A 27,036-nucleotide genomic window follows, 5' to 3' on the forward strand; every position below is an offset into this window, starting at 1 on the left:
GGGGTAGAAGGGGAGGATGGAGGAACTTGGGCAGGGCTCCTCGGACGGGGAGGCTCAGCAGGTCGAGAGGGAGCAGGGGCAGAATGGTTTCCCTGCTTTTTGTTGGCCTTTAAAATCCCTTTCGAGGGCTCCTGCCTGTGTGAAGAGGGTGAGGGCTGGGGGGTAAGGATGCGGGAACTGGGAGAACTAGGGAACAAACTAGAAGAAGAAAGATCCTTTCTTGAACTCCCGGCTGGGCGCAGCGAAGTTAATACTTTGCTTGCCCAGTATGCCACGTTAGACAACCGGGGTTCCCCAGCGTTAACCTGTTGGTCTAATTTGGCCACAACGGCTGCCCAAAAGCGCGGCTCTTTCGCAACCTCTGGGGAAACTTCAGGGAAATGTAAAAATACCCATCTAATCAACACTATCAACTCTTTCTTGGGGGCAGTAAAACCTCTTCCAAGTAACAAACCCTTAACTACAAAAAAAACTCCTTTTTGGGTTTTGCTCTGACCCACACCCATGATCGTGGGGGGTGTAGCGACCCCACCACGGCAAACCGCGCGGAAAAACCGCCCTGCGCTGAAAGAGCCCGCCGCAACCAGTCAGCGCCGCGCCGAGAGCCCCGCTGCTGGGCCTGGCGTCACCGTGCCGGGGCACCGCGAGCGCGAAAGGCGGCAGACGGCAGTCCCCCTCGTAGAGCTCCCAGGGAAAATTAAAAGGGCAGGGGAGGAACCGAGTCCGGGGTTCACCTAATCAAAGAGCGTTGCAAACGAAAAGTTCAGGCGGATTAGTCCACTGACACCGGAGGAAGTCTGACGGCTAGTAGATTTAAAGTCCAGTCCGCGGGGTACGGTAAAGCCCCCGCGTGGGCGCCATCTGCAGAAAGGATCGTATGTGGCCCGAAGTTTAGAGTCTGACTAGCTGAGGGCGAAAGGCCGACGCCCCTCTGCAATTCCTGGCCAGCACCCTTCGGAGCCTGATGGCCTCGGGCTGTGCTGGCTGCGGACTGGCGTACCTCGCTGGTATATGAGAGGAACGGAACTGACCATTTCCCGGGGGTTAAACATCGGTTTATTGACGGTGATGCCGCATCCAAACACCGGGAAACCATCCGGGAAAAAGTTTTTTTCATAGGGGGTGCAAACAGGATTATAAAGCAAGGGGGTGGGTACAGACAGAGCCAATCAGGAAAGGTGAGGGGATGAACTTCACAGAACTGACACTCCATGGAGACCAATAATCAAAAGGTAAAGGAGGTGTCCTGGGGCCCCAGCCAACCACCATCTCTAGAGAGGAGAAGGTTCTCGAAACCTGGGAGGAGGAAGGGAGTGATTGACTGGACAGGGAGGAAACAACTTTCACTTATAAGGGAAACCAAGGGGAGAAGCAATTACATATCGGCAACTATGAATAGCAGTTGCTATAGCAACTTAGCTGACAGGCTAGCAGTGGCGGGAAGAACTGGGGGAACGAAACCATTTTACACATAATAGGGGAGAACAATACATAAATTGGGGGAATAACACAAGAAACTTAGCAACACACTACCACAAAATCCCAAGCAAGCTTCCACTCAGATGCAAGCTGAACAGCTCCCCAGTCTGACTGCAAAACTGTGCAAAGGGCAAGCAAGTGGTCAAAAAGGACCACCACAAGTGTAGCCACTACTTACTTGCTTCAGCTGCATGCCCACGCTTGACTGTCTCAGGAATAGGTGGCAATGATGTTTTCCTTTGTCTCCTTTTCTTCATCTCTCTCTCCAAAAGCTCTGCGTCCTTCCGCCCCAAGTTCTTTTGAGCCAACATGCACAAAGCAGCACGGATCTGGGTGCAATGGAAATACATCATAGACTGTAAGCAGAAATACACAAACCACACACAACATCTCATCAGGAGCACAGAGTCCACAGAGTGCCCTAGGCTTCAATGCAGCTCCATCCACATTCCAACAGTTTCACAGGAATGTCTCCTGTCCTCACCTTGGCAATTACACACAGTGAGGTGGAACACTTTAGTGCCACAACCTTACACTGCTGCAACTGCAATCAATGTCAGGAAGCCCTGCTTGAAGCATGAAAGTCATAGGAGTGCTCCAAGGCAGAGGAAGAGCTGACATGGCTAGGGAGCAGGCAGTTCAGTTCCTACAGGCCATGGCAGGAGAATAAAAACCATGTGCAATACCCAGCAAGGAGGGCTAATGAGCTGTTGCTTAACACTCATGGCCAGGAATTGCATCTGTTTCTCACTTCCTGGCTTCTGAAGGACTCAGCTCTGAAGGACTCTGAAGGACTTGGTCTCTGAGATCAGGAGACCAAAAGGAGGAGTCATGTGAAAACAAGTTTCAGAAGCATTGATGTTCATGAGCAGAAAACTTGAGAATGAGAGGGCTGTGAGATACAGCCACAAAGGTAACCAGGAAAAATCAACCTCTCCCATTTTCTTTTGCAGCCTTGCTTGCACCCAACATTAGAATCTTTGCCTCTCTGCTTCCAAGGATGCACTTTGCCCACATTCACTGATGTGTAGCTTGCTCTGTCATTTAGAACTTCTCTAAAACAGCCTTTGCACATAAAGAATGCTTCTGACATGACCTTAGCACCATCTCCAAACCAAGAATCTTGGCACCACTGGAAATAGCCAAGCTGTGGGATCTCAGGATTTGAGTCCTGGGATGCAAGGCCCCCGAGACCACCCTTGGGGGGCCCGGGAGTCCTGGAATGTTGCCAGAAGTGTCTGGTGGCAGGACTTTGACCCTACACAGGAGACGACACCTTTATGAAGATAAGAGGGCCTCACCGGGGTGAAGGGTGAAAAGATTAGCTAATTAGAGGGTAAGAAACAGGGTTTAGGATTTATGTACAGGGGGGTTTAGAGGAGCAAGATGGAGGAATTGGGGTGTGTCCTGCCCTCCTTCTTCTTCCTCCTCTCCTCCATCTTCTTTGGCCACGGTGGCACCTTTGGATTGGTTATTACTAAGAGTACACCGAGTTATAAGAATAGATGGTATTGGGGAAAAATGATAAATATTGTATACGTAACTAGGGGTATAAAGATACGTGGCGGTCCGTGGGACGGCACAGTGTGCCCATGGCTGACTGCTGAGCGGATCTTTGTTAGGCTGAAAGAACATTTTTTAGATAAACAATTAATAAACATAAAACCAGAAAGAACAACTGAAGCCTCTTCTCGTCCTTCGATACGCGGGCTGCCCAAGGCCACCCCCGGGCTTTTCAGGCCCCTCAAACAGCCGAGATAAACCGGACACCAAGCAATGGTTCTGTAGCTGTCCAATGTATTCCCAAGGGAATCCCCATTCCCCAAGAGTGGAAGATGATGATTTTCAGTGACATTTTGGGCCAAGCACTAAACAGCCACTGGAAAGGAAGTTCACTCATGCCTGTCCTTATCCCTTACCTTTCCAAAGGCATCCCTCAGCTCTTTGTCCCTCGTAGGACCAGGACTGGTGGGATGATCTGTCTCCTTGGCCTGGCTCAGTGGGAGGCCTGGAAATGGAAGCAAAGGTTCCTGTATACCTCTGACAGACTTCAAGTCCCCAAAAACACAATGCTGGGCAACAGGCAAGACAGGTTCCAGAGTGCAGAGCTCTCAAGACACAGAGATTGGGATTGAGAGCAGCAAGGTACAATGCCTAGACCCTCTCCCAAGGGATGGGCTACTGGCAGCAGACATGACTTGACTCTGTTGGCCAGCAGACTGAAACCTGCTGCTTGATGAAGGCCCCAGCCCCTGCATGCTGGAGAGCCTCTGTGTGTGATAGAGAAGGGCAGAGATGATGATTGCTCTTGACAGAGATTCTTATCTGCCCTTATTATGCTGATTGTAGTAAACATCATCTTTCCAGTTCCTGAAAGAAGCCCCAGGTTCTAATACCTGGATGCATTTAGACCAACATTGTCTTCTCTTTGTTGGAATATTTCAGAGGACATTCAAAGAAAATCTGAGCATTGCAGGAGTGCAGGAGTGTTACCCAAGTGTGAACTGTGTTCTTGACACTAGATATTTCATTTTCCCCAAGGATTTTCATTCTAAACTGTATGAGATTGGGCCACTTTCAGGCCAGGCTAACTAAAGGCTGATTTTCTAGTTGCAATTCTATACAACAGCTTCACAGAGGATAAATTAAGTGGCAATGCAGTAGAAAAAAAGCAATGTCTTAAATCAGGATTTTTTGCCCCTGCAGAATGGTCAGCATAATAATAAAAAAGGAGACTTAGATAGCAACTCTGTGAAAGGAGGGCCTTGGAAGGTAAAAGAATTTGGGATGTTGGCAGGGAAACTACAGATCCCAAGGTAACCTCCTTGGGACCACTGCTGTCAGTCAGGCCAGCAAAATGGACATACAAAATGTAACAGAGGCAGAGATGCAATCTAAAGCATCTGAAGCTCCATATTTCACGGGACACATTTCCTGGAAATGTCTATAAAGCTGCACAGGGAAACATGCTCCTGGCTGGCAGACACTGAGGCAGGCCAGGGCAAAACCCTGAGCCACTTGCCCAGAGGTGGCACAGGCACAGCCTGGCCTCTGGGCTGCCCTGGGACAGCAGGGAGCCCCGAGCCCTGTGCTCCCCAGGAATGGCTCAGCTGCACATGCACCCTCCTGCTCCTCTGCCTGCCCCACAGCTCAGCAGCCCCACAGCTCCAGGGGCACTGGCAGCAGCACAGCTCATTGCAGGGGCACATGCAGGGCACAGCTGTTCCCTGGCAATGTGCACAGCCTCTCTGGGCTGCCACAAGACCCTTCCTCGTGCCAGCCAGCAGCCCAGCTCCCCCTGCCCTCTGTCCTTGTCCTCCCTGCAGTGCCCCTGGGGCTAGCGCTGCCCCGCGGCTCTGCTGGGGCTCCTGGGCCAAGGCCCCTGAACTGCCCGCGAGCCCAGACCTCCATTCCCAAGGCCGGGCTCCAGCACAGGAGGCTCCAAGCCCAACAGCTCAGCCCATTTCCTTGGGAACAGAGGCATCCCAGCTCCTGTCTTGTACCAAGAGCTCTTTCCCTTCTTCCTCTGCCTTTTTGCTGTAGGCTCAGAAGAAGCTGACATTCAGGTACAAGAGAAGAAGTGAGTTAATTGAATGCATGCCTGTACAATCAACCCATCTAATGGGTGAGGAATTCAAAGTGTATTTTAGTTACTGAGAAGATTGCTTTGTTTTTCATTTTTCATGCAACGAGCATCAGTTTCATTTCTCTGGACAATATGGAGCTGGCAAGCAAGAGAGAAGGGCTCTACCAGTTCATGTGGTGCCCGTTGCCTCCCTACTACTACAGGATCCCTTTCCTTCCAAACAATTGGAAACTCACAGTGCTCTCTAGAATCTGACACGGGCAAGGAAGTAATTGTTTTCAAAAGTAATTTTCAAGCCCTTTTTTTCTGTAGGCCCCACTCAATTCCAGGTCGGGTTTTGCATTTTTGAGATTTTTACATTACTCTTTACAACAAAAAAAGTGCTGGGACACAAACAGTGGCACCACGTTTTAGATAAAAAAGAAGATTTGCTTTCTGCATTAGATGTACCCAGTATTCTGTGAGCCTGTATTGGTAGGGAACAAAGTGCTCATCCCAAAGTTCCAATTTTGCTCTATTTACTTGTTCCAGGGGTTTATTCCCTGCTGTCTTTTCAGCAGAGACACCCAAACACAACATAAACATGACCTGCCTCAAAACATTTCTGATCTTGGCTAATACTGTCAATTCAAAATATTCCTAATGGAAATAGCAGAGGGTAGGTAATTTTTAAATATTCTCCAACAAAGCAGTTAGAATTAAGAGAACTAGTTCTTTACATGGCTGCACAGAGAATAAAATCATATGGCAGCCAAGCAGGATGAGTGTCTTAAACCTGGATTTCTTCATCCTGTAGAATGCTGTAGTCAGTAATAAAAGTGAGACAGGTAAGGTTTAATGAGTTAAGTCATTTCCAGTACAGAATTAGTCCAGAAAAAATGTCACCTTACTTACTGAGCAGTACTATTCCCTAGCCGCATTAAGCATTCCAGCTTCATATCAGTAATTAAAGAGTCATTCCAAAGGGGCCATAGCCAGGATTTGGCAGAACTAACCCTGATCCCCAAAGGGACCAGAGGATCTGATCCCTTGTTCTGCATCAGCAGAATTATTTCTCCAAGTCTCATCTCTCCTATCATTACACACCCAGAGATGCCAAAGGAACAACAACAGCGTCATTGAGCCTTTCAACTTGAAAGCACTGCCTGACCCAGATGCACCAGAGACTGCATTTTGTCTGGCACAATTCCACTTCTCAGGGATCAGGCAAGGCAGGGACAGGGACAAGGCAGAAGGCATCTCCTGCCCCAGCCTCAGCCTGCAACACTGACACAGGCAGAGAGAGCCAGGGAAGAGATTTGTCACTCTGAACCTGCCATAGGTGGCTTTGGGCTTGTGCTGTCACAGGATGACAAACTCACGCCCTGCGTAGGATGCATCCCTTTGGAAGGCTCTTTCTCCCTAACTGGAAAATTTATAAGGACATGCTGTCAGAGGTGGTTTCCCTATTTCTGCCTATACAATACCAGGCAATGTCCATGAATCTCCTTCACATCTCAAAGGGTTCCGCTCAGAAACTGCCCCAATGAAAGGTTTTCTGCTTCATAAGCAGGAGGAAGGAGTGGGAACATTTCTCATTTCATGCTAAATGCCTTCTTTATCCTACTAATTGTGACACTAGAAAGGCTGCAGGGAGATAAAAAGAATGAGCAGGATGGAGAGGAACGTATCCTCTTCCAGCGCTGCATTTCAGGGGCCCCCAGGTACCACTCAACACTTCACACTGGAGGAATTTTCACTGTGCCACCAGAGAACATTTCCAGAGACTGGGCTCTGGGAGAGTCCACTGAGCCCACCAAAGAACTGAAATGAATTTAAAGAAATTTTGATAACCCAGCTTTCCAAATGTCAACTCTGAGTCAAGACTACAATGGTCATTTTAGGACAGACATGCCCTGTACCTACCTGCATTTTCAGAATTCTTTTTGCTTCTGCAGCTGGGTCTTGGCCTGGAGAAAATGGAGGACAAAAGAATATGTGAGGAGGTAGAAAGAAAAGGGAGAGAATGGGCGTACCATGAAAGGAGGCAAAACTTCTTAGGATGGTCACTATGATAAAGGAGGAAATGCAACCCATAAACCCAACAGGATGCAAAGCTAATTCATTGTCCTTAAGTTTGCCATTGCTGGAGTCACACAGAGGTGGCCAAGCTCCAGCTAAAACACAGCAGTAATTCTTCTACCTGCATCAGAACTCCCTAGTTCTGCTGCCTCTCCTTTTGGAGCCAAGTGGCTCCTGAAGCCTCTCTGAAGCAGCAAGAGCTGCTGAGCTGCATCATGACTCTGGAGGGCAGCTACTTTTGTACAGCTGCCAAAGCTTGACTTTGCCTGCTTGTGCCTTACCCTAGTGACAGCCTCGTGCTACATGTGGTCAGAGCACTGCTGTCTCCTGAGAATGATATTACACCTGCTGGCTCTTTCAAGAAAACAAAGACTGGTTTCCAACTCAGCTGCTAGGGAAGGATGTTCAGATCACACCTTAAAAGCCCCACTAAAGATTCGCAACTGGCATGACACTTCTGTGACTCCCTCTTTATTGTTAGCTCTTGCATAACGGTAATAGCTTCATTTTCTTTTGCATATCCAAGCCAATATTTTTCCATCAGGTACAGTCCTATGCCTCTTCCATAGCACCTTTCCCTCGTTGATCTTAAGCCCAGATCAAAATATTAAATACCAATCGGATTATACATCAGATTTTACATCTATTCTGCAAAATTTATCTGGCATCTTATTTCATTGTGGAGCCACAGGCACAGTGAAGTTACACCTGATGTTTACAGAAGTAGCACCTGAATTTGCAGACACCTCTCCAGTAGCCAGTATTTGCCCAAGGATAACAAAGACCTGCAGGACCCTATCCCAGGCAGTACAGTCCCCAAATGTCACCACAACAATTACAGAGGAATTCAATAGCCAAGCCCACCAGAGGACCCATCTTGAGGTGCTTTGAAGCCCTGCCTCCTCTTCCCCACCACCACCTCTGCTCTTAGGACATTGGTGTTGCCTTTGACATTGTGCTGGATCATCATTTGTGCTGGATCATCATAGATGGCCAAAATGGAGAATACACACAGGTTTGCCTAAATACATGGGACACCTGACTGGGCAAAATGATCCCACGAGATGCGAAGAGAGAGCTGAACAGCTGAACTGCAGCAGCAAACACCTTGACTTACCTCATCTCCTGGGATTCCTGGAATTCCAGCTGAGGAGAGCTTGGCAGGGACCCTGCAGCACTGCCAAGAGGGGGACTCACTGCCCTGCGTATGGGGGGGATCAGAGGTGGTCTCAGTGACCCCTTCTTCATATCCTCACCCCTGGAATACAGCAAGGAAGTCTGGAAAGAATAGAACATAGTGATCAGATCAAGCATCCAGCCTTGCCCCCATTCATGCCTCAAGACATTTAGCCATGCATTTAACTGGGACCTGCCAGGAAATGTCAAACGGATCGTCCAGCTTGGCCCAGGATGGGGAAGGGAACACGAAGTGAGGGAGAGACCATGTCACACATTTGCCACCTCTGCCCTCATGCTCACTCCTCTGCAAGTGTAGCTGCATTCCCAGCTGGCATTCACATGTTTGACATCAGGATGTTCTGGTGTGCCACTGCCTCCACTGCCCTTTTGGATGGCATGGCAGTGGCTTTAGATCACTGTTCTATCCCTGCCCCTAAGCTGTCTCACAGCCAGTGCTGATCTCCAGCCAAGACCCCACAAAGCCATTCTGCAGGATGTCAAAACCTGCTTTTCTCAAGCCCCTCATTTCTTCTGCTGCTGCCCTTCCCTTCTACACTTCCCCAGCAGCCTTTGAGCCCAGGTGGTGCTGAGCTTTCAGCATGCTGGCTGCTCTCCAGCTCCTACACATCCATCATCTCAGGCTCCCTGGCACTGAGGAAGTTCAGCAGAGCTCCCCTGCCCTGCTGATCTCTGCAAGCTCTCTGTCTGCCCAAGGTGCTCCAGGGCCCCCATGCCATGGCCAGGAATGGGGCTGGAGGCAGCAGGGGCAGGTGCTCACTCATCCTCAGTATCCCATCATTTCTGGCCCAGCTAAAGAGACAAACCAGAACCTGTTCAAACTTCACTGAAAGGGTCAGTTCCTGACAGGGAAAAGCTCTCCGAGCTCTGCCAACAGCACATAAACTGAACATTTGCCACACAGGACTTTGCTTGGTCTCCTTACCTTATATCCTTTTCCCTCTGAACTCACCTCCTGTTTTTTTCTCCTCTCCTCATCCCAGCCGGTGCCATTTTCCCCATTCTCCTGCTCTCTGCTGCATGTTGGGCTTGGCTTGGTAGGAGGAGAGCTCTTCTGAATGGGAGGCAACGGCTTGGAGGGAAGGAGCACAGAGGAACTTGCCAGGGAAAACCTCTTGGCAAGAGGGTAGCCAGTCAGGCCTGCAAAGTGGAGACACAAAATAGAACAGAGGCCACAATGCAAACCTAAAGCATCTGAAGCTCCATATTTCCTGGGACACATTTCCTGCAAACTTCTAAACAGCTGCACAGGGAAACATGCTCCTGCTGGCAGACACTGAGGCAGGCCAGGGCAAAACCCTGAGCCACTTGCCCAGAGCTGGCACAGGCACAGCCTGGCCTCTGGGCTGCCCTGGGACAGCAGGGATCCCAGAGCCCTGTGCTCTCCAGGAATGGCTCAGCTGCACATGCACCCTCCTGCTCCTCTGCCTGCCCCACAGCTCAGCAGCCCCACAGCTCCAGGGACACTGGCAGCAGCACAGCTCAGTGAAGGGGCACATGCAGGGCACAGCTGTTCCCTGGCAATGTGCACAGCCTCTCTGGGCTGCCACAAGACCCTTCCTCCCAGCAGAGATTGGCCCAGCTCCCCCCTCACCTCTGTGTGAGGCTGAGCCATGCTCATAAGGAGAGAAGTCAGTTAGGTGAACTCTCACCTTTATCATCAACACATCTAATGGGTGTGGTGCTCAAGGGGAATATTTTTAATTATTAAGAAAATTTATTTGGTTTTATTTCCCATGGAACTAGCCTGCATTTAATTCCTCTTAGCAGTATTGAGGTAGCAAGTTTGAAGGGAAAGCTGGAAGCCTCCAATGATAAAAAGGGGAAAAAAGATTCCCTCTTGAGGCTGGCCTGTGAATCCACAGGAAAACTCTCAGAGTTGTGATGTTATTTCTGCAAACCACAAAGATCTCCAATCAAGCAGGCAGGCCTTATTGGCGTATCTGTAGCACCGTAATCCCACCCTCAGGCTCAGATCCTATCAGCAAGCAGAGGAAGAATGGGAAATTTATCTGTAATGAGACCCAAAATTGATGGCAAAGAAAACAACAGAATTTGCATCTCACGACCATGTCCAACCTGTAGTCAGTTATGGCCACAGTCCCTGTCCTGGCTGACAGTAGGAGTGATTTGGCTACTGTCAAAAATGAGAAACTAATGATAGAATGTTGTGATGCCTCAGGGCATCCTTGCAGGATCATCTGTAGCTGTCAGCCACCTACTCTGACACAGAGTCAGCATTGACCACCATGGACCAGTTTTCTTTGAAACCTGGGGGGATTTTTTTCCATTTGGCTCTGGCCTTCCATCTCCTTTCTATCCTCACCTTTTCCTTCAGTTGTCTTTCCTTTTCCAGTAAAACCCATGTTTGAACCCGTGCTTCTGCCTGGCAGAAGTGTCTGGGTTTGAGTTTAGGAATGCTCTCAGAGCAGTCAGCGCTGGGAGCTTGGTCCCAGTCTTTGCGCAAGGCCGGGTTACTCCAATCACTGTCACTCAGCACAGAGAGGCAGATCCAGACGTGTCTGCTGCCACTGGGGCCGTGTCCAGCACAACCTGCACCAGCCCAGCGTGGGGCTGCCCCTTTGTGACATGCTCACCATGGTTCTCTCGTTTCCATGGCTGCAAAACCCCACCCCAACTCCATCCCCTTCCATTCCCTTGCCAAGGGCAGCCAGCACTAAGCCCAGACGGGCCAGGCCTGAGCGTTTCACACTGTCTAGGTGTTATGAATATGAACAAGACCAAACTTTCTCCAGAAAAAGAGGTTCTTGTTTATTAAAATAGCTACAAGGAACGGAGTACCCAGGATAAGCCCAGGCACCCACACAGCAAGCCAAAAACAGAACAGTACACTAACCCCAAGTGCACTGGGCTGTCCCCAAAAAAAACCCAAACAAGTAGCCAAAAAGAAGAACCCTGACCCAACTGAACACCCCCCCCATTTTTAGCCCCTTTTGAGTCCAGGATTGATCCATTTTGGATCCGCATGATGATTGGTCCATTTCCAGGCTTCTCATTGCTCTTAAACACCGTTCATTCTGGACCAGTCGTTTCTACAGGGCTTCGAATGATTGGTCAGATCTTCCATCCAATCCAGCTTTGACCTCACCTTTCCCCACCAGACCACTGTTCCACCAAACCCTGGATCCTTCTCCTAGCACATTGTAATAAGCCCCGCCCCTCCTTTAACATAATACAATTAACATAATTAATACAATATAATTGAACTATACCCTTATTTAACTTAACTTTTACCTATAACATAGGAAGGAGACCCTTTCCAAAGCTACTTTTCAGGGCCTTTATTTCTGTAATTCCTACTCAGTTCTAGGTTGCAGCTTGTTGGTGTGGGATTTTGTTTAATTCTCTTCACATCAAACAAAGTGCTGGGACACAAACAATGGCACGGGGCTCTCAGGACTCTAGCTGGTCAGAAGACCCCAAGTTAAGTTAGAAAGTCTCTTTTCCCAGCCAGGCGGTTGAAGAAGGAGTCAGAGCTCTTCATTTCTCGGTCTCAAGGTTGTTTCTTGTATCTTATCTATAAACTTCTTTCTCCTGACCTGCCGAGGTCCGCTCAGCAAGAATGTCAGAGGCACTCCACCTGCCTCTGAGGCGGTGTTACCTTTTTTTACTAAAAACTACGTGTACAATGTTTACCATTACTTTCCAGTACCTGTCATCTATGTTAGACAATTTTCTACTCCAAACCAGTCTAAAAGTGCCAACATCACAGCTGAAGATTGAGGCTAGGAAGAAGGAAAAAGGACAAGGCACACCCAAATTCCTCCATCTTGGGACCCCAAGCCCTCATTCAAAAAGCTTCAAAAATCTATTTTTCACCCTGTGACAAGCTAACTATTATTCTACTGAAAATTTCATGGCTTGTAATTCTTCATATAAGGTTGGTAATCCTTTTTTCCAAGGGCTAGATCAAAGGCACAGGGGTCTTGGGCTCTGTGCCAAGGTCTCTGAGCCCTTGGGGGACTTGAGTCCTCCAGGGCAGCCAGAGGAATTTCCTGGGTTCTGACACCGGGCAGTGGAAGTAAAAGCAGCTTTGCACTCCCCAGTAGATGACCCAAAAATCAGTTGGCTGAGAGCTGTAGGGAACAAACTGACCTTTCAAACGTTCCTCTTTTGCTTTGCTTCATTGTTCTCTGGGGTTTTTTTTCTCTGCGTTCTTTATTGCACAGACACCTGAACCCAACATAAACATGATCTACCTCACAACATTTCTGATCCTGGCAGTTCCTGAAAACTCCAAATTTTCTTAATGGAAATGGCAAGGGGCAGTCATTCTGAAATACTCCCCAACAGAGGAGGTAAAAACAACTCATCCTTGACACCTTTGATTTGGCAGAACTAAGTCCAGTCTATGGGACCCCTGGGGCTGATCCCTTTTTCTCAATCTGCAAAATTATTTCTTCAAGTCTCATCTCTCCTATCTATTCAAAGAAGCTTTGCACTCTGCATTAGATGCCCCCAATATTCAGTGGGCTGATATGATCAGTGTATCTGTAGGGTGTAAATTGGCCATGCAGAGTTCTCCTTTGTTGTTCAAGGGGCTTATTCCCACTTTCTTTCCTGCAGACACACCCAAACCCAACATTGCAACACAAAGCAATTCTCATTTGGACTGTCCCTGAAAATTCAAACTTATGCTCAGGGCGTTTCCCTGTCCCCAGGGACAGGCTCCAAGGCTGGGCTCTCACCTGCACAGAATGAAGAAGAGCTGCTGCCCTTGCCAGCAGCTCCGGGGTCTCACCATCTTCGCTTTGAATGCAGCTTTTGTACACACTATGCCTCTCTGAGCCCAGCAGCATTCCCAGGCATCAGCAGTGCTGCTGCAGGCCAACATCCCCCAGGCACAGCTGCAGCAAGGAGATTGCAACAAGGCCTGGCTGCAGGAGTCTCCAGCCTGCAGCAGCCCTTCACCTGCGGCGGAATCATTTTGCGCTGACATGGGGGAGCAAAGGGATTAGGGGCTCTTTGCAGATGAGGGTCTCCTCCATGTGCTGCTGCTCGCTGGGCTGATACAGTTGCTGGTGCCCTCCTCCACAGCTGTACCAGGAGTCTGTCTGGGAAAATAACACTGCCAGTGCCAGCCACCCATCCCTGCCATGGCCCTGCCCACAGGGCGTCCTGCCCACCAAACTGCTCCAGTCAGGTGATGTCAGACACCATCAAAATACATTCAAACAATGCATTTTCCACACTCTGGCAAAATCATGGCCATACAGGCCACGTGCTGGAGGCAGACTGCTGTTGGCAGAATGGGGGAAGCCCCAGCAGCTGCACTCTCCAGGCTGGATGGCCATGGCAGCAGAGGCCAGTCTCTCACCGTGCCCACTGCTGTGGGACCCAGTGCTTTGGACATGTTCCCACTGAACTCAGGCTGCAGCTACAGCAGCACCATGCCTTCACACATTTGATAACAAAGAGCAGGAATGGCACACAGGACTGCCCCAAGAGCTACAAAAAAATGGGGTGAGGGAGGGGACAAGTGAGTTAGAATAGCTCATTCCTTTTTAATACGAGCAGGGATTTAAGCAGGGATACTGGGCTAATCATACTGGGCCCTGGTTTGTAAGCCTTGTCTCTAGCAATTCCCACCAGTCTGCAAGCATTTTTCACTACAAAGGAGTAGATAGGATTTTACAGAACATGCATGAGCAAGTCTGAGCCAGAACTCAAAGTACAAGACAAATAGTCCCAAATCAGCCACCCATGGGGAAAGGAAAAAGAAAAGCAGATGAAGCAAGTGCCATTGTGGCTGAATTGCCTGCATTTATCCCATGGTCAAACCTTTCTGAATAAAAGCACCTCAGTTCAAATACACAGCTTAAGATCAAGGAATTCAAGTGTTCTGAGAGCATTAAAAGCCTGATTTCTATGACGGAATGGTAGATGCTAAATTCCTTAAAAACACAAATGTGGGTCTATTTGGGACTGCATGCTTCAAAAGCAGGAATGGAGGTTTAGAATTGCAGAACTGTTTCCATTGGAAAAGACCTTTAAGATCATAGAGTCCTCCCAATAACCTAAGACCACTAACACTGCCAAGGCCACCACCAAAGCATATCCCAGGAAATGTCGTGGGATGGGACATCCTTCTTGTCTCCTTTGTCTCCCAGGAGCCCCTTGGAAAGAGAAATGCCCACACAGGCTTTATCTGACTCCTTCCCAGCCAGCCTTTCCCTCACTCCTGGGTCTCATTTGCTCCACAGGTTTCACCAGCTCGCTAAGCTCAGAGGAGCTCTCAGAGGAGAAAATGCTGCCTGGTGTGGGGCTGTCTGATCCCTGTCTCATCTTCATTCCATCTGCCCTGCTCCCTCTCCCATCAAAGAGACCGAAGGATCCCCCCAACCCCACGGTGCTGCACCAGATTCCGGGTACGTTCCCTCCTGTACTCCTTGGTGGCCCCGGGGAGGCTCCAGAGCCCTCCCTGTGTGCGGGACAGCTGCAGCAGCACCACCGCGCCTGCATGAGAGCAGCGCCCGAGGAGCAGCTGCGCCAGTTCAGAGTCTGAAACGGAATCCTCAGTGCACACAAATGACAACTGACATTTCACGGCTGGCAGGAGAAGCTAAATCCATCTGCTCGCTGCCCTTTCTAGCCATGGCCATTGGAAGAATTGCCCCTGCCCAGGAAGCTCTCAGGTGCAAGAGAGGAGCAAAAGTCAGGTGTTTCTGATGTGCTAGCTGCCAGTGCTTCAGGTTTTCCTTCCAAGTTCTAAGGGGTTTGTACTATTTTTACCATTTCAACACTTTCTGTGCAACCCATTGAGCGAGTAAGCACCACACCCTCTCCCTCAAAGCCTTGAGGTACTGCCAAAGCAGAACTTGTTCATGCTCTTTTCTCCTGGTGATTTTATAATCCCATGCAGACTCTGATAGCAAAGCAGTGCTGTAGAGAAAAGATTGGAATCCTGGGGCACTTTTTGGGTGGGTGTTTGAATCTGCTTTTCCAGGCCTTGGGCTGAGCAGGGTGAGGCCGAGGCCTGGGCCCCTCCAGCTGGCGCTGGGGAGCCCCCGGGGCAGCGGCGAGGGGCGGCCCCGAGGGGAGGCAGAGGGGGCGTTTCCCCCAAGCGGGCGGGCGAGCGGCGGGGAAAGGCGCCCTGGGCACAAGGGCAGGCATAGGGGCCTCGGCTCTCTGCAGTGCGGGCGGCCCAGCGCCAATCGCTGCTCCCGGAGCCGCCGCCAGGGCCGTGTCTCCTCCCTGCCGCTGACCCTGCACCTGCAGCGCTGCCGCCGGCTCTGCCGGGCTCCCCGGCACGGACGGCGAGGACGTGGCCATGCTGCAGCGGGGGCCCAGCAGGGACACCCAGATGGTACCAGGGCTGCAGCTCCTCTCCTGCAAGGAAAGGCTGGCACAGCTCGGCTTCTTCAGCCTGGCAAAGAGACTCAGACTTCATCGAGCTGTGGCCTTCCAGTACCTGAGGGCAACCTACAAGAAAGCTGGGCAGGGACTTTGTACGAGGGCAGGCAAGGACAGGACCAGGGACCAGGGAGACTGGATCCAAATGGAAAGAGAGTAGGTTTAGGTAGGGATTCAGAAAAAAGACCCTCCTGGAACAGTTTGCCCAGAGAAGGTGTGGATTTTGAGAAGAGGAAATCAGGAGAAGATTGAGAGGGAGAGAAAGATCCACAGTTGGCCTTGCGTCCGGCACCATCTCAGCTGCTCTGAGCTCTGGGGCCGTGGGAGGTGTCATTGTTTTCATATCCAAAAACACATTCGGTAACGGGTTCCCCCTCCCTTCATCGTCCCCAAACTTTAGCTGTCTCGTTTCACACCCCAGCTCCCCAGTCCCAACCCATCCCACCCCTGCTGGACATCAAGACCCACTTCCCAAGCCGTATTTCCCCCATTTCACACCACCCAAACCCCATCCCACCCATCCCACCCCACCCAATGACCATCTCACCCCTCCTGATTTGCAGCACACTTCACCCAATCCTCTTCCAACCCCATTCCACCCTGAGGGGCTGTGGAATCGAGGAATTTTTGGCTGGGACTGAGTAGTTTTCAGTGGCATTGAGGGGTATTGAGGTGATAGATTGAACCCTCTCATCTCTTTGAGTGCCAAGAAAGGGAGATAACCACATCAAATACTCCCAAAACCCCCCAAGTATCTCCCTGAATCCCAGATTCCCCTGAAACACTTGTAAAAAGTGAGGCTTTAGATGCCTTCAATGAATTTGTTGATTTTTCCCCCAATTTTGACTGTTGTAAGGGATCAAGATCAATCAAAAGAAAATTAGGGCCTTAACAAAGGGATAACTAGCCAAGTGTCTTCCCAATTCAGGTCACTGGGAATGTGGGTCTGAAGGGCTCTGACCAACGTGGACCCTCCAATGGGGGATGGAGTTGGAGCAGCGCACGAAGCCCTTCCTGCAGTTGGGGCACTCGGAGGGCTTCCCTTACCAGTGACGCTGTTGGTGTTTACTGAAGTCAGAGCTGTCTGAGAAGCTTTTCCCACACTGGGGACACTCACAGGGCCTCTCCCCAGTGTGGAAGCACCAGTGCCTGACGAGGGTGGAGTTGTGCTTGAATCCCTTCCTGCAGCTGGGGCAGTGGAAGGGTCTCTCCTCCCTGTGAATCCACTGATGAGGGAGGAGATGGGAGCTGGTCTGAAACCTCCACTGGCACTCGGGACACTTGTAGGGCCTCTCCCCAGTGCGAACGCGTTGGTGGATGGTGAGGGCAGAGCTGCAGCTGAAGTCCTTCCCACATTCCCCACACTCATAGGGATCCACCAGTGTGGATCATCTGGTGGCAGATCAGGGTGCTGCTCTGCCCGAAGCTCTTCCCACACTCCAAGCACTTGCAGGGCTTCTCTCCATCATGAAGCTGCTCCACAGATCACCAGCTCTGAGCTCTGGCTGAAGCTCTGTCCACCTTCCTGGCACAGGGTGGCTCTTCCCTCCTCAGAGCACCCCAGGCTGGGTTTGCAGCCCCTCCTCCTGCAGGGTCTCCAGGGATTTTCCTTCCTGTTCAATTCCTGTGCTGTGGAGTTGCTCAAAACGGCCTCTTCCATGAGGTTCTGCTGCCATGGGGATTTGTCCTCCCTGGTCTCCATCCTCAGCTGCTTGTCTGGGGGAGGAAGGACAAAGAGATGGGATTTGCCTCCATGCCAGAGGGAAGGAGATCCCCCCTGTGCATCCCCAGCAGGATGGCATCAGCAGCAGGGCTGTCCTGCAGCCAGGGGCCGTGTTCGGCTGGGAGAGGGAGCAGAAGAGAAGGGGAAAGGGGCACTGACTTCCTCCTCACCTGCCTATGTGTCCCCAGACATCTTCCTAACAGCCTCCTTCTCCATCCAGCCAAGGTTTGGGAAAGAGAAATCCTGGTTTGGGGAAAAATACAATGTATGAGCACATTGGGTTAGGGAGTTCCTACTGCCCAAGTCCTGGAAGTCACCAGGAATCTGCCACCCATATAAACCTCCAAAACACCAAGATTCAGGGACCCAAAATACACAAATGACCAAGATGAAGCAAAAACACCCAGCCCTGAGTTTCCTCTCTCTGATCCCTCAACTTTGGGCTCCTGGAGGGCCCCCTGTCTGGGTTGCTCCAGGTCAAGTTTGTATTGATGTTCCCCCCCTGTAGAAATTTGGATGCTCATTTCTGCAGGCACCTTTTCACAACCACAAGCTCCCCCTGGGTCACATCAGGGTTCACCACTTGTAACCAGCAGTCCCCAAAGGGGTAATAATTAGCATTGACTCCATGATTCTCAGAAGGCTGATCAATCACTTTACTATACTCTACTTATTAAGAAACCCATCGCTCTTACAGAAAGTCACCAGACAGGTGGACTCACTTGGTCCTTGAATCCAAACACCATCACCAGTGGCTAATTAATAAATTACCCTTTGGTAAACAAATCTCCATAACACATTCCACATGTTCACAACAGCAGGTGCAGCAAGCGAAGATAAGAATTGTTTATCATTCTTTTCTATGATCTTCTCACTGCCTTCCCCAGGACAATGCCTGGGAAAGTTGTGCCTTGCTCTCTGTGGCCAGAGAGCTGTTGCCACATGTCGGCAGACTGCTTCCAGTCTGCCCTTCCCAGGTGCCCAGGACCTTCTGGGATGGCTCTGGCCTTTCCAAGGGCTTTGAGAGAAGTCTCACAGTGACACTGCCCAGCCTTCTCAACATCCCTGACACCAAAGGCCTTTTCCACATCCTTCAGTGCCAGCTCAGTGCCCAGGACACAGCACAGCCCTGTCTAGGTCCTCAGAGTGGTTCAGAAGGGAGGCAGCTGTGATTTCTCCCCACAGAGCCACCACTCCAATGTCTCTCTGTGCAGTCCATGGTGGTCCTGAGCATTTTCCCTGGAGCCTCCCTGCCCCGGATGTTTCTCTCCATGCAGTCCTCAGCACAGCCAGGCAAAGAATTCAGGTGGTTTCCCAGAGGACATTCCTCTTGAGTGAAGTGGCCTCAAGGCACTGTTTGTGCCACTGGAATTGTGCCACTCCCGGGTGCTGCTGATGGTGTTTGTGCTCACTGGGGTTCATCTCCCCACACACACACATGATGCACTCCTGAAGTCTCCTCAGTACAGAGCTGAGTACACAGCTCAGTACACAGACTGCTGGCCTGGTCAGTTGGTGTCCCTCCGTGCAGGGACAAACAACCTCCTGCAGGTGAGGGCAGAGGCCAGTGCTGGCAATGGTGGTTGCAGAGGCTGGTGTGGGACAATTGCCCTGGCTGTCCCCAGAACAAAGACACAGCCCAGGCCCTGCTCTGCTGCTCCCTGAGGGCTATCCCGGGAGCTCTGGCTGTGCCAGGACACTGCTGTGAGCCCCCCTGCACACTCCCCCCTGCCCCAGGCACTGGGCTTTGCTGTGCCAGGGCATTCCTGGGGCACATTGCTGACAGCAGGAAATGGAGAGAGGGCAAAGCCTCCCTGCCCTCAGGAGATGCCCTTTGCTGATGGAGCTGCTGTGCTGGAGCCCAGCTGTGTCCCAGCAGTGCCCATGGCCTGTCCCTGCCTGTGGTCACAGCATGGACACGCAGCAGGACAGTGACCAAGCTGCCAGAGCACTCCAGCCTGGCACCCACGGAAGGGCTGGGAAAGAGAGTGTGGACTTGGGAAGAGCAGCTCTGAAAGGACCAAGTGCTGCTGCTCCCTGCCAGTGCTGCTGTGCTGGGACCCTTCCCTTTCCCCCCTATAACTTCATGCAGGTCCCAGAGTTGGGATCCCAGAAAAACAGGGCTCTGCAAGGTCGTTTATTTTGTTCAAACAAAGCAATAGTACAGATCCTGGAATACAGAGCTTCTGGATCCAATTCAAGAGGCAGACAGGGAATTAGGTGAGGGGTAAATAGAAACATTTAATTGAGCACATTATGGCAAGAACAACCCATAGGCATCACCAAAGACCTGAGAAGGAAGAGACTGGGCCAGTCATGAGTTCAATTCTGAAAACTAAGCAGCAGAAAACAAACGCTTTTTTTTTTTGGTTCTGAAAAGTACCCAGTCATCTTTGTTCTCAGGCATCCTTGAGCTCCTGGTTCCTCAGGCTGTAGATGAGACGGTTCAGGTCTGGAGGCACCACCGACTACAGAACTGACAGTGCCAGATCCAGGGATGGGGAGGACATGGAGGGGGGCTTCACGTAGGCAAATACTGCGGTGCTGATAAACAGGGAGACCACGGCCAGATGAGGGAGGCAAGTGGAAAAGGCTTTGTGCTGTCCCTGCTCAGAGGGGATCCTCAGCACAGCCCTGAAGATCTGCACATAGGAGAAAACAATGAACACAAAACAACCAAATAACAGAAAAGCACAAACTATGAGAAGCCCAAGTTCCCTGAGGTAGGAATTGGAGCAGGAGAGCTTGAGGATCTGTGGGATTTCCCAGAAGAACTGGCCCAGGTTATTGCCATGGCACAGGGGCAGGGAAAATGTATTGGCTGTGTGCAGCAGTGAATAGAGAAAGGCACTGGCCCAGACAGCTGCTGCCATGTGGGCACAAGCTCTGCTGCCCAGGAGGGTCCTGTGGTGCAGGGCTTTGCAGATGGACACGTAGCTGTCGGAGCACATGAGGATCAGGAATGAAAGCTCTGCTGTGATAAAGAACATAAAGAAAAAGACCTGTGCAGCACATCCTGTGTAGGAGATGTTCCTGGTGTCCCAGAGGGAATTGTGCATGGCTTTGGGAACAGGGGTTCAGATGGAGCCCAGGTCGCTGAGGGCCAGGGTGAGCAGGAAGAAGAACATGGGCGTGTGCAGGTGGTGGCCGCAGGCTACGGCGCTGATGATGAGGCCGTTGCCCAGGAGGGCAGCCAGGGAGATGCCCAGCAAGAGGCAAAAGTGCAGGAGCTGCAGCTGCCACGTGTCTGCCAGTGCCAGCAGGAGGAAGTGGCTGATGGAGCTGCTGTTGGACATTTGCTGGGGCTGCACGTGGGGACCTGTTCATGGAGAAAAGGACAGTGAAGGGTTAGAGGAGATCCCTGTAACCAAAATCAAAGCCATTTCCCATACACTCTCCTTTGTAACACACACGGACATGCTCTTGTGTTTCAGAGTTCTGATGTTTTCTTTTTAAGCTCCTTCCATGTACTTCCTGGTATTCTTGGATATCAGAAACCCTCAGCGTTTCTGCTGCCCTCTGGTAGAACAGAGTGATTTCCCTGAGGCAAGGCAATGAGTGGAGACTGGGGGCAGATGATCTGTCACTTCATTCTGTTTGCAGCTCCTCTGGGCTTTCACTTTTCTCAGGTGGAGGATGTTCAGACTCCCACGTTTCTCTTAAAAACCTCCAGGTACTGCTGAGAGCAGATGGATCCACCACAGCCCAGCTCCACCTTTGTAGCCAAGGACTCACGTTGCTCATTCCACCAACCCAGCAGCATTTTCAGTGTCACAACACCTCTGCCTTTTCTCCATGGATCTTATCACTCAGAGGTGCTCTAGGACAGCTTTGCATGCTGGGGTGAAGCTCCCAGCCTGGACTGAAATCTCAGAGGGACCTGCAAGTGTCCTTGTGATGGCATTGGATGAAGGGAGATGCAGCTCCTTCCCTGGCTGCCCTGCCAGCATTGCCCAGAGCTGGGCACTGGGGACAGCATCACCCTGAGCCAGCTGTGCCCCCTCCAGAGCCCCCAGGTCTGGGCAGCTGCTCCCAGCCCTGTGCTCTGCAGAGGGAACTGGGCCTGGGGCTGCAGAGCTGCCCCACGGCTCTGCTGCAGCTCTGCCTGCACAGGAGGGGCTGCACGCCTTGGAGCCTCGGCCCTGAGGGCAGAGGCTGGGCTGGGGCACAGCAGGGAGAGGGCTTGTTCAGAGGGAGGGGCTGCACTGGAGGGGATCCTGTGGGCATCTCTAAACTCTCCCTGCCCCAGCATTGCTGGGTTGGTTTTCTCTCCTTCCCTGACCTTCTCTCTGCTTCCTGGAGGTTTTCCTCTTGCAGGTGTTCCCTGTGCCTGATCTTCCTGTGCCAGCACTCACAGACTCCAAATCTCTGTGCACTCTCCTTGGCCTGACAGAACCTGCCTGTTTGCAGGGTACTACCTGGGGGCAGGTTCTCTTTGCAGCTTGGGGAAAGGACAGCTCAGACTGAGCCTGATGGCTCCAGCAAAGGTGCTGCTGCTGCTGTCCATGGGCAGAGTGGCTGAAGGCACATTAGGGATCTCCTGTGAACCTGCTGGTCACTAAAAGGAAAAGTTTGGTTGTCTCAGGCACCACTTGTCCAAATTCATAACTAATAATTCATAATCGTCCTTTAATATTTATTCCCCCTCCCTGCCACTCTCCAGTAGTAAGAATCTGAAGACAAAGTCTTAGGAAATTGCCTCATTTTGATCAAAATCCTTGTCTTGGAAATATTCTGTGACTGATCAGAAGCCCTCAGCATGTCAGAGCTTCATGAGCATTTCAGCTCCCCTGCACCAGAAATACCCAGAGTTGTACTCACAGAATCTGCAGGCAGTGGGATGTTGCAGCTTTAGGAGATGGCTCCAGGAGCTGCAGCTGCATTGTCCTGCAGCCAGAAGTTCCTGTGCCAAGGGCTGGCAGTGATTGTGCCCCAGGCACTTCTCAGCACCTTCCAAGCCCTGCCTGTTTGAAGCTCTCCGTGCCTCTGTTCTGTGCCCGAGGTGGCTGCAGGCAGTGCCCCAGCCCTGCTGGGCTGTGCACAGGAGCTGCTCCTGGCCAGAGCTGTCTCTCTGCAGCGCTGCCCTTGCCAGGAGCTGCTGCCTCTGGGCCAGGAGCTCGGCCCAGCTCAGCAGCACAGACACAGCACAGGGACTTTATGAGCCTCTGGGCTTTGTGCTCAGGCCCTGAACATCAGTCCCTGAGACAGAGCTGAAGAAACCTCTCCAGAGCTCCAAGTCAGAATCCAACTCCAAAGTTTCTTGGACTTGTAATGGGTCCCACTGAGACACAACTGAGAAAGTGTCCCCAGGCCCCAGGCAGAGCAGAGAACTGGAGGCAGTGATGACAGGTGGGGACAAAGAGAAGCCAAGTCTTGGTGCGCTGGGGCATAGCAGGGTCTGTGCCACCAAGGGCTGGGAGGAGACACCTTGTTCTGGGGCCCTGGGGCCTCCTGGCACAGCCCCAGCCAGGCTGGGCACTGTCAGCCCCTTGTCCTGCCCTCAGAATCCTCCCCTAGCCCACATGCCAGTGGCCTCAAGGATCTGCTGGAAGGAGTCCCTGAGGACCCTTGCTCAGCAATGGCCCTGGGGGCTTCTTAATACTCCCAGGGACTGCAGATTTTTCAAAGGACTTGGGGTTTTGCTTTTGCTGTGCAGTCTCTCAGAGCTTTGTGCAATCATGGCCTCCAATTCTCTGCTTTAATTAGTCCCTGGAGAGCTTTGTACTGACACTCAGTGGGGCTCATTAATGCTTTGAGACACTCAAGGTGTTGAAGGTACTTAGGATTTTCCTTTCCACACTGGGTGTCTCATAGGTTTTTGTGCCATCCTGGCCAGCAATTCTCTCCTCCAAGGAGTCCATGAGGAGCCTATATTGGAGAGAGACCCATTAATGCTTTGAGACACTTTGGGGTTTTCCTCTGCCTTTGACTCCTGGCAATGTTTGTGCAATCTCCTCCCAGGCCCTGAGGTTCCAGGGCTCATCTCCAAATGCACAGTGAAATAAACAAGGCCAGGAGACTTCTTCTCCTTTTTAATGCCTTTATTAAAAGTGATCAGCTCAGGATTGGGCAGCTCGGCAGGGCTGCAGTCCCCGTCGTGTCTCCCAGGGCGACTCAGAGGAGGAGGATGTGCGCAGCTCTGTCCACTAGGGGCAGAGCTGGGGGATCCGGTCCTCGTGGGAGCCTTTAGGGTGTGGTGTCCCCGTCAGATCTTGATTTCGTCTCAGTCTCGCTTCCTCCCAGACCTGGCCCAGGGGCTCTCGAAGACAGGGTGAGGATCAACGAAGGTTTCCAGCGTCTCTGCAGGCTCAGCACTTGGCTCCTCACGTCCAGACATCACTCCAGTCTCTCAACTCTTAATTGGCTCGTTGTTTTTGGGGTTTTCTCTGTGCGTTTGGAGTTGGGGTCCCAAAAAGCATGCTGGTCCTGGAATCACTTTGCATAACCCCCCCCACCCTCTCAGGTGTCTTCACTATTCTGGGAAAAGTACACCTTAGCCTCCTGGAAGGGCCATTAGCTCGCCCTAGCCAGGGCTTTTACTAATACAAAAACAACCATTAACTACAACGACCCGTGATTACAATAAAAAAACACGCGGAACTTTGGCCGGGACAGTGATCTGGCTGCCTTTTTGTAACTTTTTCTCACAAAAAAAAATTAACCGAATTTTTGTTCATAACAGTCCCCCCTCTTTTTCTTTGATCGAGCTGAAATTTTGAGCTCGCATCAACTCACAATTTTTTGTTTTGAATCTACTATAAATTTCTTGTGCACTTTCGTAAGCATGGTTACTTAACCTTGTTACTTTCCTTGGTTTCTTCAGGTTGGTCTGCAGGGCAAATACTATTTCACTAAAAAAGATAAATAAGCATAGTAAAAAGAGCAATCCTCCAAGTACACACTCAGCGAGAAAAAACACCTTTTCCCATACATCTTTTCTGAAAATATCCAAATTCTCCCACCCACTAGGATGAAGTGTAGGAGTTTGATATTGATTATGTACACATGCTAATCTTTTTATTTCGTTTGAAATGTTCCTAATAATTGAATTCTTTATTTTTAATATTGCCTGGAGCTGGATGACTTTGTTCAACACAGATATTGGGATCCAAACTCGGCTTTTACAATTTTGGATTTTCTCAATTTCTATTTCACTTTGCCTGTTCTTTTATTTTCTCCCAAATTATTATATATAGGAACTCCCAAACTTGATCCAGTTTCTTTGGGTAATAAGAAAATTGGTTTTATCACTCTAGCAATGCAGTTGCCAGATGAGATCAAACCTAGGGGTTTAGAGCTCCCCTGAAATGTGTTCCAAAAGGGGTTTATCTCTTTTCCAGTACACTCATATAAATACTTGTAACAAACAATTTTTCTTACTATTTTCCCTATTTCTTTGCTTTTTACTAAATCTGTCGTGCTTGTTTCAGCAGCATCACATTCAAAGCACAACCAGGCTTCCCCTATAGGGCACTCTCCTAGGAGTGGCTGCCTAAAAGTGGCAGTATTGTATGCTATCCAATACACTCTTATTTTAGTGATAAAGGACCAATTGGGAGGGGTTAACACAATCAGGGTTAAAACTGATGTGGACTCTCGACAAGGAGCTCACTTCCTCCTCATAGAGGGGTTGGTAGCACTCACTGCACAGCTCAGCTGGGCTTCCCAGAGCACCACCAGCAATCAGAGCTATCAGTACTACCCTTCCCAAGAGTCCAGTATGGGTCATCTTGCACAGCCTGCCCACCCGGCCTTGCCTCTTGGGGAATTTTACTGAGGAGAAGCTTCCAAGCTCTTTAGAGTCCCTTCTACCCGCTTCTCTGGTTAAACCTCTCTTGGTCTGTTCCCTACCAATTTTGGTTTCTCTTAGGGGAGTGCTCTGTAGAGGATTAACCTGGAGTCTTTAGAATTAAATTGGGGAACTTAAACCAGAATTACTTATTTACAGTCTTAAACTTTTTACCAACATAGTTTACACAAAACAGTCTTGAAACATTTTAAGCAATATTAGAACTCTGATACCAATTTTTCCCATACAGTTCAGTCTTTTTGACTCTTCCTTCTGAGAGTCAACTTTAAATTCTTTGGTCCTTTTATCACACTATACTCAGGTGAATTAATTTGTGATGTGGATGAATCCTTATCCAGTTCCCGGAGGTGAGTGGTATGGACTCTGGCCCAATGCCAGAGGGAAAAACTGGGAGTCTGGCCCAATGCCAGAAGGAGAAAGGGATGGAGTCTGGTCCAATGCCAGAGGGAAAAAAATCTGATGTTGAATCCTGGTCCAATGCCAGAGGGAGAATGGGGTGCAGTCCGGTCCAATGCCAGAATGCCAGAGGGAAAAAACCTGATGTTGAATCCTGGTCCAATGCCAGGGGGTGAGAGTGATGTGAGTCCAGCCTTTCTCTTTTGGTCTTCACAGTCAAATTTGTAATGAAGAGTACCTGAAATGGGCTTTCCAACACAGGCATTAATGGTCTGCTATTTAATAATTTTATCAAAACTCAGTTTCTCTGTTTAATGTTATTGGTAATTTCTCTTTTTCCATAGCCTGTATGTTTCTCTCATCAACTTCTACATATTCTGTATTTAGCAAGGAGTTGTATTTCTCAGCTAACTTAACTCCCAAAGTACATTTATTCTCCTATTTTTCTGTGTATTTAATTCACTGGTTTTCTGTTCTATTTTTCAGGACCTTATTTATTTATCTCTTGCTTCTGTTTCTTACTTTCACTTACAGCTTAAATACTTCTTTCAACCTTTTACACTTAATTTTTTTTTCCCTTACACCATTCTTTTACACAATACACTTCCTTCTAAGGAGATGTGGTAAAACTTGTAATGGACAATCTACATTACCTCTATTCTAACTCATCTATATTCACTCTCTCATTTCTCATTCACTTTCACACATTCCTTCACACATTTAAGACACAAACTTATTGCTAGAAAATCTTGGGTCCCTATAGCCCCCCCCTCACCTTGGGGTTGGCCCACAGGTCTCAGTATCTCTGGGCCTCTTGGAAGGGCCCTGACTCTGGTTGCCTCTGGTGCACATTCACCTGTGAGGCTGCCTGCGTGTAACTAAAGCTCTTACAGCTATGGCTCCCTCACTCATCTGGGGAGCACTAGTCTGGTTTGCAAGTCACACACACACACACACACACACACACTCCCACTGCCCCCTTCCCACCTTCCCAGGAAGTTGAGGCTGACTTTGTGACTCACTCTCTCACACACAACAAGACAACAATAAGGTACCTTTCACTTTCACACCACTTATTACAAGTTTAGTCTTACTGGCCAGTTTTGGTGCTATTGGATATCCTTTCTACGTAGCTGGTTTTTTGTCTAACTTCAGAGGTTACTTTGTTGAGACAGGACTTATCTGCTCCTATATCAACCAAAAATTCTAATTCTTCATTTAGGGGTCCCATCTCAAAGTTTACCAAGGGCTCTTCTAGATGTTGCATCAGGTCCCCTAAAGTGTAAAGCCCCTGACCCTCTAATCGTCACCTCTAAGGATCTTTTCTAAATTATCCTGTTCCCTGGCTATTGCCGCATCGAGACTGAGCTTTCTACAAAACCTCCTGACGTGTCCTGGCTCTCCACAGTA

General features: G+C 50.1%; 1 protein-coding gene across 1 annotated transcript in view; it reads left to right on the forward strand.

The window, feature by feature from the left end:
* The first annotated feature begins 504 nt into the window (after positions 1–504).
* Positions 505–27,036, forward strand: part of LOC141731344 (uncharacterized) — a 204,839-nt gene continuing 178,307 nt past the window's right edge. The window contains exons 1-4 of the mRNA XM_074555964.1: positions 505–678; positions 5,023–5,059; positions 14,548–14,712; positions 15,291–15,650. Coding sequence (XP_074412065.1) covers positions 505–678; positions 5,023–5,059; positions 14,548–14,712; positions 15,291–15,650 — 736 coding nt within the window. The remainder of the gene's footprint in view (positions 679–5,022; positions 5,060–14,547; positions 14,713–15,290; positions 15,651–27,036) is intronic.

The sequence above is a fragment of the Zonotrichia albicollis genome, chromosome 20, assembly GCF_047830755.1.
Source record: "Zonotrichia albicollis isolate bZonAlb1 chromosome 20, bZonAlb1.hap1, whole genome shotgun sequence".
NCBI classification, from domain to species: Eukaryota; Metazoa; Chordata; class Aves; order Passeriformes; family Passerellidae; genus Zonotrichia; species Zonotrichia albicollis.